This window comes from Balaenoptera acutorostrata, chromosome 15 (genome assembly GCF_949987535.1).
Source record: "Balaenoptera acutorostrata chromosome 15, mBalAcu1.1, whole genome shotgun sequence".
Classification (NCBI taxonomy): Eukaryota; Metazoa; Chordata; class Mammalia; order Artiodactyla; family Balaenopteridae; genus Balaenoptera; species Balaenoptera acutorostrata.
In genome coordinates, this window is record NC_080078.1 from 10,396,484 (window position 1) to 10,413,206 (window position 16,723).

General features: G+C 35.7%; 1 protein-coding gene across 1 annotated transcript in view; it reads left to right on the forward strand.

Moving 5' to 3' along the window:
• GTF2I (general transcription factor IIi) overlaps positions 1 to 16,723 on the forward strand; it is a 145,803-nt gene that overhangs the window by 83,750 nt on the left and 45,330 nt on the right. Inside the window, exons 10-11 of the mRNA XM_057528417.1 lie at positions 6,440 to 6,517; positions 15,302 to 15,358. Of these exons, the coding sequence (XP_057384400.1) occupies positions 6,440 to 6,517; positions 15,302 to 15,358 (135 nt within the window). The remainder of the gene's footprint in view (positions 1 to 6,439; positions 6,518 to 15,301; positions 15,359 to 16,723) is intronic.

Genomic DNA, 16,723 nt, shown 5'->3' on the forward strand with positions numbered 1-16,723 from the left:
GACTTCAGAAATTATCTTATACAGTGAATTTCAGATTTAGAGTTCATCTAGGAACATGAGGATGATTTTATTAGAAAATCTCTTAATTCACTTATGTTATTGAACTAATTACAAATAATATATCATTTAGGTAGATGATGAAAGGCAGCAGAAATTCTTAACATGATTGGGTGGAATATTATGTATAATTGTAAATGCCACCCCCTCATTGTGTTTAATAGTGAACCACAAGAAGCACTCCTCGTAAGACACTAGCACATTCTCATGTTTCTTACCAGTGTTCCAGATGTCCAAACCATTACAAATAACAGTAAGTAATTAGAAAATGCAGGGTACCGTTAACTTTTACAGGTGATAAGATTATGTATACAGAACACTAAAGAGAATCAACTAGAAAACTACTAAAAACAAAACATCCATAATCTATTCTACTTCAAGAAGTGTTAAAAAGTCTGCAGATAATAACAACTTAGATTAAAAATGATTGAAAAAAATTTAATAATCCTTTGAAAGCTTTCTAAGCAATAAAATTTGACTAAGGAAAAATTCTAAAAATTTTGTATGGCAAAATCAGCCAAAATGTATCAAAGGACATGTAAGAAACAGGGAATGGCTATTTGCAAGACAAATGAGAAAGGGTTGTTTTACTTGACCTAGAAAGAGCTAATCCAAGAAATAAATGACCAAAGATTCAAGAGAAAATGCTCAGTTTAGTTAAAGAAATGGAGATAAAAATCCAAGAAAGATAAAGTTTTGCACTCAGCAGATTGGCAGACATTAAATTCTGTTTATACCCAGTCTCAGTAATGGTGTAGAGAAACAGGCAGTTTTAAAAATTCTTGATGTGTGTAATAATTATTGCTGTCTTATGGAAGATACTTCGGTAATATCTCTCATTTGGAGATGCACATGTTCTTTGACCCATTGCTGCTTTGCAAAAAGAGCAATTAGCCCACAGCTCCATTAGTGAATTCTGTGTTGTCTTTGAACACAGTGAGGCCATAGGTCTGTATCCACTGATGCACAAGTATCTATAAGACAGACTACTTGTTAGCTAGAGAAAAGCTAGATGTGATGAAAGAAATGAATAATATTGTAATGCCTTAAACTTTTTATTTAAAAATGTTACATTTTGAAATTATTGCAAGCTAATAAAAAACCTGCATGTATAATATAAGGATCTTTTTCCTGTACCATTTGACAGTAAGTTGCCAATGTGATACCCTATCTTTTTTTTTTTTGGTGGGGAGGGAAAAGCAAGAACACCAGGTGTGTTTAGTGTGCAGCAAGGACACCAGGGATCTTTCCCAAAGCAGTGTCTCCCCTATCACTCTTTTAGCTACTTCAGCGTGTGATTCTTAGAAGCAAGGATATTGTCCCACATTACTACAATATAATCATCAAAATAAGGAAGATAAATTACTCCTAATTCTCAAACCCTTTTCAAGTTTTGGGTTTGTTGGTTTGTCTGCTTTCCCATTAATGGCTTCTTCAGCTTTCTCAGGCTTTTCTGGTCTTCTATGACCATAACACTTCTGAAGGAAGTGTCTGATATTTCCTCATGATTAGATTCATGTAATGCGATTTTTGCAAAAATAGCACAGAAACGATGCCGTGTTTTTTTTTCTCCTTTCGTATCAGGTGGAAGTTGTTTTCTATTTATCCCTTTATTGAAGGTATTATTTATGTGACCAGAGTTAGTTTTTCTAGGCTTCTCCACTGTAATTTCTTTATATTAATTGTATTTCCTTTGTAATTATTATATTCATGGGAGTTTCTCTGAGACTATGGAAATATATACCACTCATCAAACTTCCACTTAAAATTAATTCATTTATATTAGAGTACACTCTATTTCTATTTTATCGTATATTTCTGTTTTATTCAGTGTATTACAATTCATTATTATCATTATTTATTTTGATTTGCAAATAGTCCTTGCTTTGGCCATTGGGAACCACTTCAAGATGTCCCCCGTGTCCTTTCCTTGTGTTGTTTGTAAATATCCCCATCGTTTTTAGAGAACTTTTAATTTTTTGCTAAGCAAGGTTGTTAGGGTTCATCTTATTCTTTCCCTAATCCAGCACTAGAGTCAGCCGTGGTTCCTCACTGTGGAGAGTGTTATTTATTAAGAAATCATAACCTAGGTGCTAGATGTTCTTATTGCAGTTGGGATGTCATTGCTTCTAAGTGGACAAAGCTAGGGTATCTGTTTATTTGTATTTACATACACATAATTATATACATATGTACATCCATTTACATCTATGTTTTTTCATGCCCATATCTTCAGTTCCACTCTTGAGACCCCAAGGTTTTTTCCCTCCCTTTCCTAGAGAGTATTCTTTGTCACAGTTAGAATCATAGCAGCCAGATATTCTCAGTATGTTTATGTACTTCGTTTAAGCCATGTCTTATTGCCAGCCTCCTTGCCTTGCTGACACTTTGACACCCTTCGTTGGGCTGTCACCACTCATGCTTGTCCCCCATTTGTCTCAGTCTCCCAGACCTGTTACTCAGTTTCCTCTCCCCCCTCATATAAATAGTCTCATTCTGCTACCCTGCTTTGGACCATCAAACCTCCTCGATGCAGCTGCCTATCTTGGTCAGCGTAATCTAGTGGCATTTGGAATGAATTGTTGGGATAGGGAGAAAGAGAATTCTGTGTGTATGAGTATATGTGAGTGAATGAATGAGACTTTTTATGTATGTTATTTTTAGGGAGGTCTGCAAGACAGGCAGTGTTGAATTCTCCTTTTTGGGAGTAAGTATTTGAATCTATTGCTCTGTTTCTTTTACAGAAGTTTTTTTCTTTCCCCCCTTTTTTCCATGTCACAGGAAATTTCAATTTTCGGTTCAGTTTTTAGTTTATTGTGCTGAAATCACCGTTTCGCAAATCTTCTTCCCTTTATTTATATATTCCTCTTCTGAATAGTTTGCATCCAAAAATAAACATGCGGACTGGAGAAAAATCATATTTTTGGAATTCTTTATACATCTTAAGTATAGATAAAATAGTACACATCACTATCATAGAGGTTTATTTTTTCTGCCTTACACTTTGTCTTTTTTTTTTTAAATTAATTAATTAATTTTATTTTATTTTTGGCTGTGTTGGGTCTTTGTTTCTGTGCGAGGGCTTTCTCTAGTTGTGGCGACCGGGAGCCACTCTTCATCGCGGTGCGCGGGCCTCTCACTATCACGGCCCCTCCCGTTGCGGGGCACAGGCTCCAGACGCGCAGGCTCAGTAGCTGTGGCTCACGGGCCCAGTTGCTCCGCAGCATGTGGGATCTTCCCAGACCAGGGCTCGAACCCGTGTCCCCTGCATTGGCAGGCAGATTCTCAACCACTGTGCCACCAGGAAAGCCCCTACACTTTGTCTTTATATTCTTTTGTGTGTATGTGTGTGTCTTAACTTTTCTTGCAGTTTCTTTTAAAATTTCCATTTTATTTTATTTTTTATATTTCTTGGGCATAACAGTTGTGGTCTGTTTAGGAGAAAACAGCCATACCAGTTATTTGAACCATACCAGTTATTGTTATGGAAAAAATTTACAGATTAATTAGTTGTAATAAAAAGGACTATATACTGAGGTATCATGTAAGTAATGACTCAAGGAATTGGCTGCCACCCCTAAAACTTCGATTCTGATTTCTAAGGTGGGATACTATTTGGATGGTAAAGGTGTATGTGGGGGACATGTTGAAACTGGTTCTGGTTGTGTTGGAAAACTTGTAAGGTGGATCCAGATGTTGCTATGGGAAGGGTCTGCTTTCACTAGATTAAAGGAATATACCAAGGAGTGAGTGACCCTGATGGGAACAGGATGCAGCAAGCCAAAAGAAAGGTGCAAGTCCCTTTTCTCTCTTCTAGCCTTGTAGCCTCCGTCCTCTATTCCCTTGTGGCAGAGATTCTCAAGCAACCAACTGGTGTGCAGTCCATGCTTCAGAAGAGTCTAAGAGGGCAGGTCTGGACCTGAGACAGCAGCTCAATGACTCACACAGGCTACCCCTTTGGCTGCTTGGCATCCGCACACACCTCCGCATATTTAAACCTTCATGTAACAACTAAACAACGGTCCCATCTGACGGGATGCAACTTTCCCTTCCTACAGAGGGAAGCATTTTCGCCCTCTCCTCACAACGAGGAGATAAAATGTTCCAATAGTCATGGTACCCATCTCTGGGAGACTAATTTACTGCCCAGTCATGGGCTGTGTTAATTACTCCTCAAATATACCCCCAACCTATTTATTCTCTTATCTAAAGGCTAACCGGCAAAGGAAACCTCCAACAAAATTTTTGTAAAATAATAATGGGAAGGATAAGAGAGAACAGTTAATATAACCAAATATATAATATTTACAGAAACACACATACTCCTAACAAGGAAGAAAACATGCAGTGTCCCCATTTCTGCAGCTTGTCACAAAAATTCATACCTTTCTTAATTCATTACGCATTATATTATGTTTTCTTTGCCTTCAGCCAGGACCCTCTCCGAGAAGGTTCTTTACCTGGTAGAGGTGACCCAAACCTTCATTCCGCAATGGATCTGCCTTTTTTGTTTGCTTTGATTTTCTATTAACTTCTGCTAATGAGCATGGAAGTACTAGCCACCCCACAGAATCCCAGGGTTTCCAGACAAGTTCCCTACCACCATCTTCTGGCAGCAAACTAACCTTCCATTGGTGATTGCTGTCCATAGAGTAACCCCCTCCTTTGCTTGTGGCTTCAGGGATAAATGTCCTTTAGTGTATCAAGCTAACTCTCTTTTTGAAGTATTTCTTCAGTTGAAAATACTCTGTACAAACTTCCTAAAGTCACATAGCACCAGCTCAATATTAAGTCCATGATGGGACTGGTATGATTATAGCTGATATCTTAGTCTGAACTGTGTACATACACCCCATCCACTGTTGATTTCTTAAACTTGTCTGAGAGTATCATCTACTCCTGACATGGCAGATGAGAAAGAGAGAGAGTAGGAACTGCAACCATTTGGTGAAATCAGCATTTCATTTCTGAAAGCCCCTCCTGTGAAACCCTTTGAGGCTCCCCAGCCAAGGGCTCTTTGTTTTTGAATATATGGGGAATATATCTTTATTAAGAATTCATTAAAGAATTTGTTAAGAATCTTCTTTCTTAAAACTTTTAATTGAAGTATAATGTATGCAAAGTATAAGTGTATATATGCTCAATAAATAAAAAGTACACACTCCTGTAACCTAACACTTATGGATACAGAACATTAATAACACCCCAAGAAGGTCTTCTCCTTCCCCCTCTCATTACTCTTCTCCCAAAATCAACTACTTGCTTGAGTGTTTTTTTTTTTAACCTAAGGCTTGTGCATTTTAATTTTTCTTCAACTTTCTTGAGGGATAATTGACATTACTTGAATTTTAAAAACATAAATTTCTTTTCTCTAATTTTGACCTTCCTCTACATGGAATTGTAAAATATGCATTCATTTATATCTGGCCACAAAGGTGTACTTCAAATTATTTATCCTCATTGTGGGCAAAGTATTATGCTGAAAGGTATGATTTGTTACCCTTGTTAAAAAAGAGATATATTAAGAGGGGGGGAAAAATTAATGTGTCTCATTATTAAAATGGTTATGCCATATTTACTCTGGAATAGTGAGTTATTAAAATTCATGTTTGCAGGTGATTTTCAGTGATTTATAAAAATATTTTTAATATTGAGTGAAATTAGAGTGTGACTAATTTTCTTTATTTGCAAAGATCAGAACTTGTCAGAGAACAAATTTAGGATTAAATAATCCCAGAATATTAGTAGTGTGGTTAAAACTACTACACTAGTAGTTGGTAGTACTATTAGTACTACCACTAGCACTACTAGTAATAGTAGTCTAGGTTGGGTTTTAGGTTATTTTTGTCCCCCTGGTGCCTAGCAAACTTTTGTCTTTTGAAAGCCTTTAAAATATGTATGCATTATTCTGCATTATTAGGAGGGCAGAAGGGATTTCCCTATACTGTCTGAATGCCCTGAAGTGTAATTATATAATTTTTTTTTTTTTATAGCTTTTTTTTTTTTTAAAGGATTTTCTTATTTATTTATTTATTTATTTATTTATTTTTGGCTGTGTTGGGTCTTCGGTTCGTGCGAGGGCTTTCTCCAGTTGCGGCAAGCGGGGGCCACTCTTCATCGCGGTGCGGGGACCGCTCTTCATCGCGGTGCGCGGGCCTTTCTCTATCGCGGCCCCTCCCGTCGCGGGGCACAGGCTCCAGACGCGCAGGCTCAGCAATTGTGGCTCACGGGCCCAGCTGCTCCGTGGCATGTGGGATCTTCCCAGACCAGGGCTCAAACCCGTGTCCCCTGCATTAGCAGGCAGATTCTCAACCACTGCGCCACCAGGGAAGCCCTAATTATATAATTTAATTAAAAAAAATAATTTAATTTGTTTTTACAGGCATTTCTCTGGAAATGGCAGCTGTGACAGTAAAGGAAGAATCAGAAGATCCTGATTACTATCAATATAACATTCAAGGTAATACTGTTTAATGCAATTTTTCTTTCCAGAAGTTATCAGTGGTTAAAATTAAAATTCGTTAATTGCCCGAATTCCTTAGATACTATTTTATGGATTGGTCCTTTGGTCCTTGACTAGCATGTATACTTGTAATTTATCACTGGAATAAAATAAATTTCAAAAATGGGGCACTAAAATAAACTCAGTTTACAGGGGAAATGTTAAATAATCATTAATATTCTTAAAAGGACAAGCAAAAGTTGTGGCACAATTTAGAATTCAGTTTGAATTTTCAGTTATTTGCAAGGCATAAGAAGTCTTCTAAACGTTTAATATCTCTATTTGTGCAGTAAAAATAACTGCATTATCACTATGTTAAAAATCTATAAAAGATAAGACATTAATTTTAGGTATTTATCATCTTGTTCTGTAGCTGCTTGATTATCAAGAGGGAATTAAAGGTCATAATTTCACAATGCAGTTTGCTTTTATGCTTTGATGGGTTTTAGTTTAGAAGAACATCTATAGTTCATGGTAAGTTTAATTTTTATAGATGCATAAAGTACATTAAACATTTAAAGTATAAGATCTGATTGGTTTTATGTATATACCCATAAAACTATCTTCACTGCAGTGAAGATAAAGAAATGTCCATAACCCTCAAGTTCCCTTGAGTCTCTTTGTAATTCACAGCCCTCCCCAGCCAACCACCGATCTGTTTTCTATCATTTTAGATTAGTTTGCATTTTTAAGAAATGTATGTAAATGGAATCATAATAAAGTATGTACTGTTTTCTTGGGGTGGGGAGCTATGACTTCTTAAATTCCACATAATTGTTTTGAAATTTCATCCATAGTGTGGCATATATTGACGGCAAATTCCATTTTATTGCTATTATTCCATTGTTCGGCTGTACCACAATTTGTTTATCCCTCTGTCTATTGATGGACATTTTGGTTGTTTCCAGTTTGGGGCTATTAAAAGTAAAGGTGCTGAAACATTTGTTTGGAAATACGCCTTCATTTCTCTTGAGTAGATCCCTAGAACTGGAATAGCTGAGATATATGGTAGGTATTTAAGCTGTTTTCCACTGTGCTTTTACTATTGTACATGTCCATAAGCGGGGACAATAGTTCTAGTGGCTCCACATCCTTATCAGCACTTGAATGGTCCGCATTATTATTTTTAGCCACTTCAGTGGATGTCTTATGATACCTCTTTTTGGTTTTAATGTGCCTTTGTCTAATAGGTTTAGTTCATTTAAAAAGATAAGGCTTTATCAGTTCTGGAGTATTATAAAAAAGTTATGAATAAATTTGTTCTGTTTGTAATCATGTGAATATCTGTATATAGATATTTGAATTTCATGACTTTTATCTGTCAGATTTGAATATTTTATTGCTTGTGATGTTAGTAATCACATGGCTAAAAGGTTGGGATAATTCTGAGGATTTTTAATTAAAAAGTTAAAAATTTGGAAAATATTTAGCCTTTATAGCAGTTGTTGGTACCTTACTAACATATTTAATAAATACTGTTTAATAAAATCTTTTTAGCACATTATATTTAATTTTTAAAATAAAATGTCTGCCTTTATCTTTGGTATTGCCTTTTTTAGCTTTGCTATTACTAGGCAGGATTATAGAAGCTTTTTTTTCCCCCCTTTGAAATAGGGAGTGTGAGTGATTTAAGTAATAAGAGTGGAAATCAGATGTTTATAGAGGAAAAGATTGCTGAAATGATAATATTTTAAGTGCAGCTGAAGAAGGTGGGAGCCAGACTATTAGTTTTTCATCTAGGCTGAGAGATACAGTCCATGCAGTTTGGGTACTTCTCTTAATAATTAAGCTTTGACAATTCTTTGTATATTCTGAATAAAAGTCCTTTGTGATGTGATTTGCAAATAGGTTAATTTGATGGTGTCCAACTTAGTGCTTTTTTTTTTTTTCTTATATGAGTTGTGCTTAAGTATCATAGCTAAGAAATCTTCGTCTGACCCAGTGTCACAAAGATTTTCTTCTGTGTCGTATAAAAGTTTTCATAGTTTTACATTTAGGTCTGTGATTGGTTTAGACCTAATTTTTGTATAGTGTGCAGAATACCAGGTTCAAACTTAAGGCATACAGATATCCAGTTTTTCCAGTACCTTTTGTTGAAATGACTGTTCTTTGTTTTGTTTTGTTTTGTTTATTTTTGGCTGCGTTGGCGGGCTTTCTCTAGTTGTGGCGAGTGGGGGCTACTCTTCGTTGCGGTCTGCGGGCTTCTCATTGGGGTGGCTTCTCTTGTTGCAGAGCACGGGCTCTAGGCTCTTGGGCTTCAGTAGTTGTGGCGCACAGGCTTCAGTAGCTGTGGCTCACGGGCTCTAGAGCACAGGCTCAGTAGTTGTGGTGCACAGGCTCAGTAGTTGTGGTGCACAGGCTCAGTAGTTGTGGTGCACAGGCTTAGTTGCTCTGCAGCATGTGGGATCTTCCCGGACCAGGGCTCGAACCCGCATCCCCTGCATTGGCAGGCGGATTCTTAACCACTGCGCCACCAGGGAAGCCCAACGACTGTTCTTTTTCTATTGCATTACCTTTACATCTCTGTCAGTTTTCTCAAGTATATTCTGTTACATTGATCTGTTTCTATGTTTTTCCAAAATTACATTGTCTTGAGGACTATAGTTTATATAATAAGTCTTAAAATCAGATTGTGAGAGTCCACCAAAATGATCTTTCTTTTTCAACATTATTTTGCCTATTTTAGCTCCTTTTCCTTTTCATATAAAATTTTAAAATCAGCTTATTGATTTGTTCAAAAAGCCCTGTGGGGACTTTTTTTTTTTAAGATTTTTTTTTTTTAATTATTTTATTTTTGACTGAGTTGGGTCTTTGTTGCCTCGCACAGGCTTCTCTAGTTGCGGCGAGCAGGGCTGCTCTTTGTTGCAGTGTGTGGGCTTCTCACTGCGGTGGCTTCTCTTGTTGCAGAGCATGGGCTCTAGGCACGCAGGCTTCAGTAGTTGTGGCACATGGGCTTAGTTGCTCCACGACATGTGGGATCTTCCCGGTCTAGGGCTCAAACCAGTGTCCCTTGCCAATGCAAGGCAGGTGGATTCTTAACCACTGCGCCACCAGGGAAGCCCAAGATTTATTTTTTTATTTTTCAATTCTTTTTGATGTGGACCATTTTTAAAGTCTTTATTGAATTTGTTACAGTATTGCTTCTGTTTTATGTTTTGTTTTTTTGGCCGGAGGCATGTGGGATCTTCTTACCTCCCCAACCAGGGATCAAACCCGCACCCCCTGCATTGGAAGGCGAAGTCTTAACCACTGGACCACCAGGGAAGTCCTTCCCCCTTCCCCCCCCGTGGGGATTTTGATGGAGATTGTGCTGAATCTATAGACTAATTTAGGTTGAATATCTTAATATTGAATCTTCTGATTCATGAGCATGATATATGTATCTTACCTATTTAGCTCTTTCTTGATTCCTTTCATCAGTGCTTTGTTTTCAGCATACAGGTCTTGTACATATTTTGTAAAATTTATATGTAAGTATTTAATGTTTTCCAGTGTTACTGTAAATGGTGTACTGTTCTTTTACAGTTTCAGCTTCCAACTATTTATTGCTAATATGTAGAACTACAGTTGACTTTTACATACGGACCTTGTGTCTTGTGACCTAGTTAAAATTCATTTATTAGTATAGCAACTCTTAGGGAAAAAATCTTTGGGATTTTGTAAGTAGACAGTATTATTTCTTTCCTTTCATTTTCTTGTGTTAATTGCACCAGCTCTTCAACATTCCAGTGTTACCGTTGAATAGTAGTGAGAGTAGGCATCCTTACCTTGTTTGCAGTTTTAGAAGGAACTCTTTCTCTGTGAAAGCTGTAGGTTTTTTGTAGTTGCCCTTCATCAGATTGAAGAAATTTCCTTCAGTTCAGAGTTTGTAAAGTTTTTTTTTTTTTTTAAAGGAATTCCTTTATTTTTATTTTTATTTATTTATTTATTTATTTTTGGCTGTGTTGGGTCGTTTCTGTGCAAGGGCTTTCTCTAGTTGCGGCAAGTGGGGGCCACTCACTATCGCGGCCTCTCTTGTTGCGGAGCACAGGCTCCACACGCGCAGGCTCAGTAGTTGTGGCTCACGGGCCTCGTTGCTCCGCGGCATGTGGGATCTTCCCAGACCAGGGCTCGAACCCGTGTCCCCTGCATTGGCAGGCAGACTCTCAACCACTGGGCCACCAGGGAAGCCGTGTAAAGAGTTTTTATGGTGATTGGATGTTGAATTTTGTGAAAGGTGTTTTCTGTATCTCTGGAGATGATTACATCATTTTTTCGTTTAATCTGTTAAAATGGCCATCAACATTAATTTTCAAATGTCGGTTCTGACTAATATCTCTTAAGAACATTTTCAAATGTTCTTAAGAGATATTAGTTAGAAGTTTCTTTTCTTGTATATGTCCTTATTTGGTTTTGGTAATACTGGCCTAAGTGAATTGGGAAATGATATATTTGAAGAATTTTTTTGTAGAATTGATATTATTCCATTTCTATATATTTTTGATAAAATTTCCCAATGAATCCACCTGGACCTTGAGGTTTCTCTAATGGAAGGTTTAAAAATTTGCTCCATTTTTTAATTTTAAAATTTCTTTTAATCATTGTAGGTCTGCTCGGGTTATGTATTTCTTCTTGAGTAAGAGTCGGCAGTTTGTGTCTTTTAAGGAATTTGTCTACTTTGTCCTAAGTTTTCTTTCCTTTTTTTTAATTTTACCGTTTGCTGGGTCTGTAGTAATTTAATTATAGTAATTTGTGTCTTTTTTTTGTTTGTTTCTTATTGGTCATTCTAGCTCAGGGCTTTGTCTTAAAACTTGGCAATACTGACATTTTGATCAGACAGTTCATTGTTGTCAGTATCTGTCTTATGCTCTGCATTGTAGGATGTTTAGTATCCTCCCTGGCCTCCCTGCTAGATGTATACCAGTAGCATCTCCCTAGCTGTGACAAGCCACAACGTCTCCAGACGTTGCCATATGTCCCTTGGGGACAGTATCACTTCCAGTGGAGAACCGTTGCTCTTGCTCTAGAACTTTCTCAATTTTTTTCTTTTTTCCTCAAAGATCTAGCTTTTACAAAATTTCAGTGATTTTTTGCTCTTGCGTTTCTTTCTTTCTTTCTTTTTGGTTGCTTTAATTTTAATTTGGTTTTGTTTTATGTTTCTTAAGATGGGAGCTTAAATCATTGAAATATTTTCCAATGTAAGCATTTAATGCCATAAACTTCCCTCTTAAGCATTAGTTAACTGCACCCTATAAACTTTGTTATGGTTATTTTCATTCATTTCAAAACATTTTCTAATTTCCCCTTTGTCCTCTGGTTAACGTAGAAGTGTAGTCTTTTTTTTTTCTTTTTTTCTTTTTTTTTTTTTTTTTGGCCACACCACATGGCTTGTGGGATCCTAGTTCCCTGTCCAGGGATCGAACCCAGGCCCTCGGCAGTGAAAGTGCAGAGCCCTAACCACTGGACCGCCTGGGAATTCCCTGTAGAAGTGTAGTCTTAATCTCCACATACTTGTGGACTTGTCAGGTAGCTTTGTTACTGATTTTTAGTTTATTTCCATTATGGTTGGAGAACATTCTTTGTATAATTTCAGTTATTTCAGCTTTGTTAAGGTTGCTTGACGGTCATTCAGACCTGCTATATCTGTACTGACGTTTCTCTTTACTTCTATCCACTACAAAAGTATTGAAGTCTCCAACTGCCTCTGTCTATTTCTCCTTCCAGTTCTTTCACTTTGCTTCATGCATTCTGAAGATCTGTTGTTAGGGATCACTATGCTAGAAGCTCCTTTTCCCTTGGGCTCCTTTCCTGGCAGCCCCTTTCCAATGCAGACCGTTGTCCTGATTTGTAACAACCTAGGTTAGTTTTGTCTGTTTTTGTAGTTCATATAAATAGAATCTGTCAGCATGTATCGGGCTTCTTCTGTAAACATGTAATTTGTGAGACATTTTGTTGGGTGTACTTATAGGTCGTTTATTTGCATTGCTGTATTGTACAGTCATCCTTTGGTATCCACAGGGGGACTGGTTCCAGGGCCACCCCCCCAGTATCAAAACCCACAGATGATCAAGTCCTTTATATAAAACGGTGTAGTATTTGAATATAACCTACAAACACCCACCCCTATACTTTATTTAAATCATGTCTAGATAACTTAAATATCTAATACAATGTAAATGCTATCTAAATAGTTGCCAGCATGCTGCAAATTCAAATTTTGCATTTTGGAACTTTCTGGGATTTTTTTGTTCCCAATTTTTTGATCCATGGTTGGTTGACTCTGCAGATGCTGAATGCAGGGATACAGATGGCTGGCTGTATTTCTAAAATGCTTTTTTAAAATGTTTAAAACCCACAAACATAATATACATCTGCCCAGGTTTACTGAATTTTACATGATATAACATGTTAACTATGTTATTGACACCCTTCCAATTCCCATTTTTTTCTGTGTTCTTCCTGAGTTAACCATTTTATTGAAATTGAGGGTTGTCCTTCCTGATAACGATTTTATATTTTAAATGCATATACATTCCCACAGAAACGTCTTTGTATGTGTATCCAGGCACCTACATTTTATGTATTACATTTTCTCAGTTTTTAAGCTTGACTTAAATAGTATCATACTGTATATGTGTTTTGTATATGTTCTTGTGTGTCATTCAGTACAAGTTTTTGAGACTGACCATTTTTGTCACGTACAGATTTAATACTATCATTGCGACAGTTACCTGTGTGATTATACTGTAGTTCATGTGTTCATTCTCGCACTTAAAATCATTTATGTTTTCTTCCAAAACTTTCGGTATTCCAAGATAGGCTTGGACACATCTCTGTGTACCTGTCAGTTTTCCTCTAAGATGTTCTCAGATGTGAGCGTTGGGAAAGTGATTTGTCTGCAGTGACTGTTAGACACTCCTGGAGTTGTGCTAGTGAAGTGTGCTGCTGATCTTATGACAGAGTCCAAGTCATTTGCTATTATAACATGTATGTTTAAAAGTAAACAACATAATTTGGTAGTATAGTGATATGTGAAGGTATGCTGGGCAAATATTAACCAAAAGAAACCAAGTTTAGTAATATTAATTTGAAGCCAAAAAAGAAAAAAATAACAAATATGAAGAGTAAGACTATATAATTTATATACTAATAAGTCATTAAGTTAATAGGATAATCATTAATTTGTATATACCTAACAATGTAGCCTCAAAAGTCTAAATAAAGAATTGATATAATTTGATACAATTGATAAATTTGTAAATGCAGTCATGTGGGAGATTTTAACAAATGATGAATGCTTATAAATGGTAAATAGAGTATTTGAACTCTGAAATTTACAAACATAAGCTAGTTGTTGTATATCCAGAACGCTTTACCCAGCAAATAAATGTTTATTTACGAGACTTGGATCTTTTACAAAAGTTGACTTTTATATTTGTTCACAGGTAGCCTTAAAGAATTCCCCGAATATAATGTAATTAGTTAAATTAGAAGTCAATAATAAGCATGTTATTTAAAATAGAAATGCTATACAGTGGGAATCCTAAGAAATACACTTTTATTGACTTAAAGAGGACCTAATTAAAATAATTTAGAACAGAACAATATCGATAATGATACATAGCTAGACTTGCGGAAAAGCAGCTAAAGCAGTATTTAGAAGTCAGTTAGTACATTTAGCTATCATTTAATTTATTTCTTCTGTATATTTTTACCCAGGATCACATGACTAGGAAGCAGTGAATCTGGCATTTGAATTCAGGTGTCTTTCATTTATCATCTTGCTCTTAGTTGAGATTCCAAATACAAATAATTTTTCTATTTTCTATGAAATTATTTTCTTCTATGCTGTGTCCTTTATTTATAATGTGTAGTTTTGTGCCTCTTCGTGAAATCCCTCATGCATTTGCAAAGTCTTTCAAAAGTCTTAGGATATTTTCCAAAAAATATTCAGAGGTAGTGAAGTGGTTTGTATTCATATTAATGCAAGGACATGTTTATGTTAAGTAGTCATTGAAAACACAATGTTTTGTTCTCTTTTAAATCTGTTACTTTCACTAAAAGCATAATACATGCAGGTGTGTTGTCAAAATCTATAGCATTCTGTGAAGGTTTAATTAACACAAAATACATTGTATGTTAATAATTGGGAAAAACCATGTTAAGTTATTAAAAAGTGTTTATGGATCTTCAGGAAGGGAGCATTCTGAATTAATTGTTTGTCATGTTTCTATTTCAGTGGAGATTCAAGCTTATTGATAGGTTAATTGCATTATTTTAGAGATTGTAAGGAAGGTGTAACAATTTGATTCTGCATTTTTCTTTAGTATGACAAAACATTAATCCAAATATTTGGCAAGGAAGAAACAAATGCACCTTGTAAGATATATCTGCACTTATAATCTGTATGAAGTAAAAGTTGCAGTTTGCTGTCATGAACATTACCCATATCCACCATTTTAGACATATTGTTCCCATTCAATTCATGTCGAGTTAGTTGTTTTCAAAATTTCTTTTGACTGTCTGTATATGAGTTTATCTGAATACACCTTTTCCATTCACTAAGACCATAAATTGACACCATTCATTTTGTCAGTCTTTTTTTTTTTCTTTTCTTTTCTTTTTTTTTTTTTTTTTTTTGCCTTTTTTGTTCATGAAAAGGCTGTATTATTCCATATCTCTCGCCCAAATTTGTTTGCTGAAGTGACCCAAAATACATTTTTGGGATTACTTTTGAAGTATTATCTTTGTATCCCAAAGCAGGCCCTTCTGAAACTGATGATGTTGATGACAAACTCCCCCTTTCGAAGTCTTTGCAAGGTATAACTTTTTCACTTCCATTTTCCCACATACTGTTCTTATTTAATGTTTCTTTATATTGGACAGACTGTGTTTTAGTATTTATATCTGTATTATTACTTTTCTAAATGGAAAAGGAAAAAGAAATGTATTGGCCTTTTTTTTTTTAAACATATAAATGAACTTCACAAGCAACAATTTTTCAAAACCAATTTTCCCTTTTGTGAATCTAGTAATGAATCTCGAAATGGGTACATGACACACTTTCATATTTAAGGTAAAGTACACATTTATACCTTATATCAGAATAGTCAGAAATAAGGCTTATATTGCATAGTTAGTAATGTAAATATCAATAAGGTCATGTTGATACTTAGTTTTTAGAAAGGTTGTAAGATATCATTTGTAAATCCCTAGGTTTATTGATTGAATACCTCTTTGGGAATTTCTGTGTAGTGTTCCCTAACTTGATGATCATAGGCTATTTGTGCTGGCTTTTACTTTACTTCTGTCTATTCTGGCTTTTAGCTCATAAGATTTATTTTATTTAGCTTTACTTTTAATATAAATGTAATTGCTTATTTCAGATTTTTAAAGAACAAAAAGTACACGTAGAGTCATTGTTTACATGTACTCTTGTAATATTCTGACCGGGTGGGACAATCACCTTAATTTTTCTTATTCTTACCCAATCTTGCCTTTTTAAGTACTGGCCTCTTCTCCGTTATCTCTCATTGTTTTGACCTCACATTTTTGTTTTCTTTGGCATTATAGTCAAAGAACCCAATGCTCCATAAATTCAAATGTTAACGTTTAATTGGGGGGTGGGGGCTGTGTGTTGAGAAAGCGTATTTAAGAAGTTCAATAAAGAAATAATTCATGGCTACAGATTTATAGATTTATCTAGTGTTTTGAGCTCAGGTGAGTTTTCAGAATATGAAATAAGTGGAAAAGAATCCCCAGATAATTACAGCACCATAAAGTTAGACATTGAAAACCAAAAACATTTGGTCTTTGCATGGCACTTTAAATTCAAAGATGCTAGGCACTGAATGACAGTGTTTGTAGTCAGTGTTCTTTAAAAATCAAGATAAAGTGTATTTGAAACCTGTGTCTGGGAATTGTACCTTTAGTATAGTTTCTTTAATTAGTTACCAATGGATGACAAAATAGACCTGATTTTGCTTCCCCTCCCCCTTTGTGCTTTATTCTTCCTTATAGGTAATAATATATTTTTATTTATACACGAAGGCAGTGATTTTCAATCTTTTCTATGTTAGTAGCTCAGACATTTAAGGACAGAGGATAAATATTCTGGGGCAGTTTGGGCACTTGTCCTCATTGGCTCTCTTGGGGTTTAGATTACTTCTTTCCTATTTGTGAGTC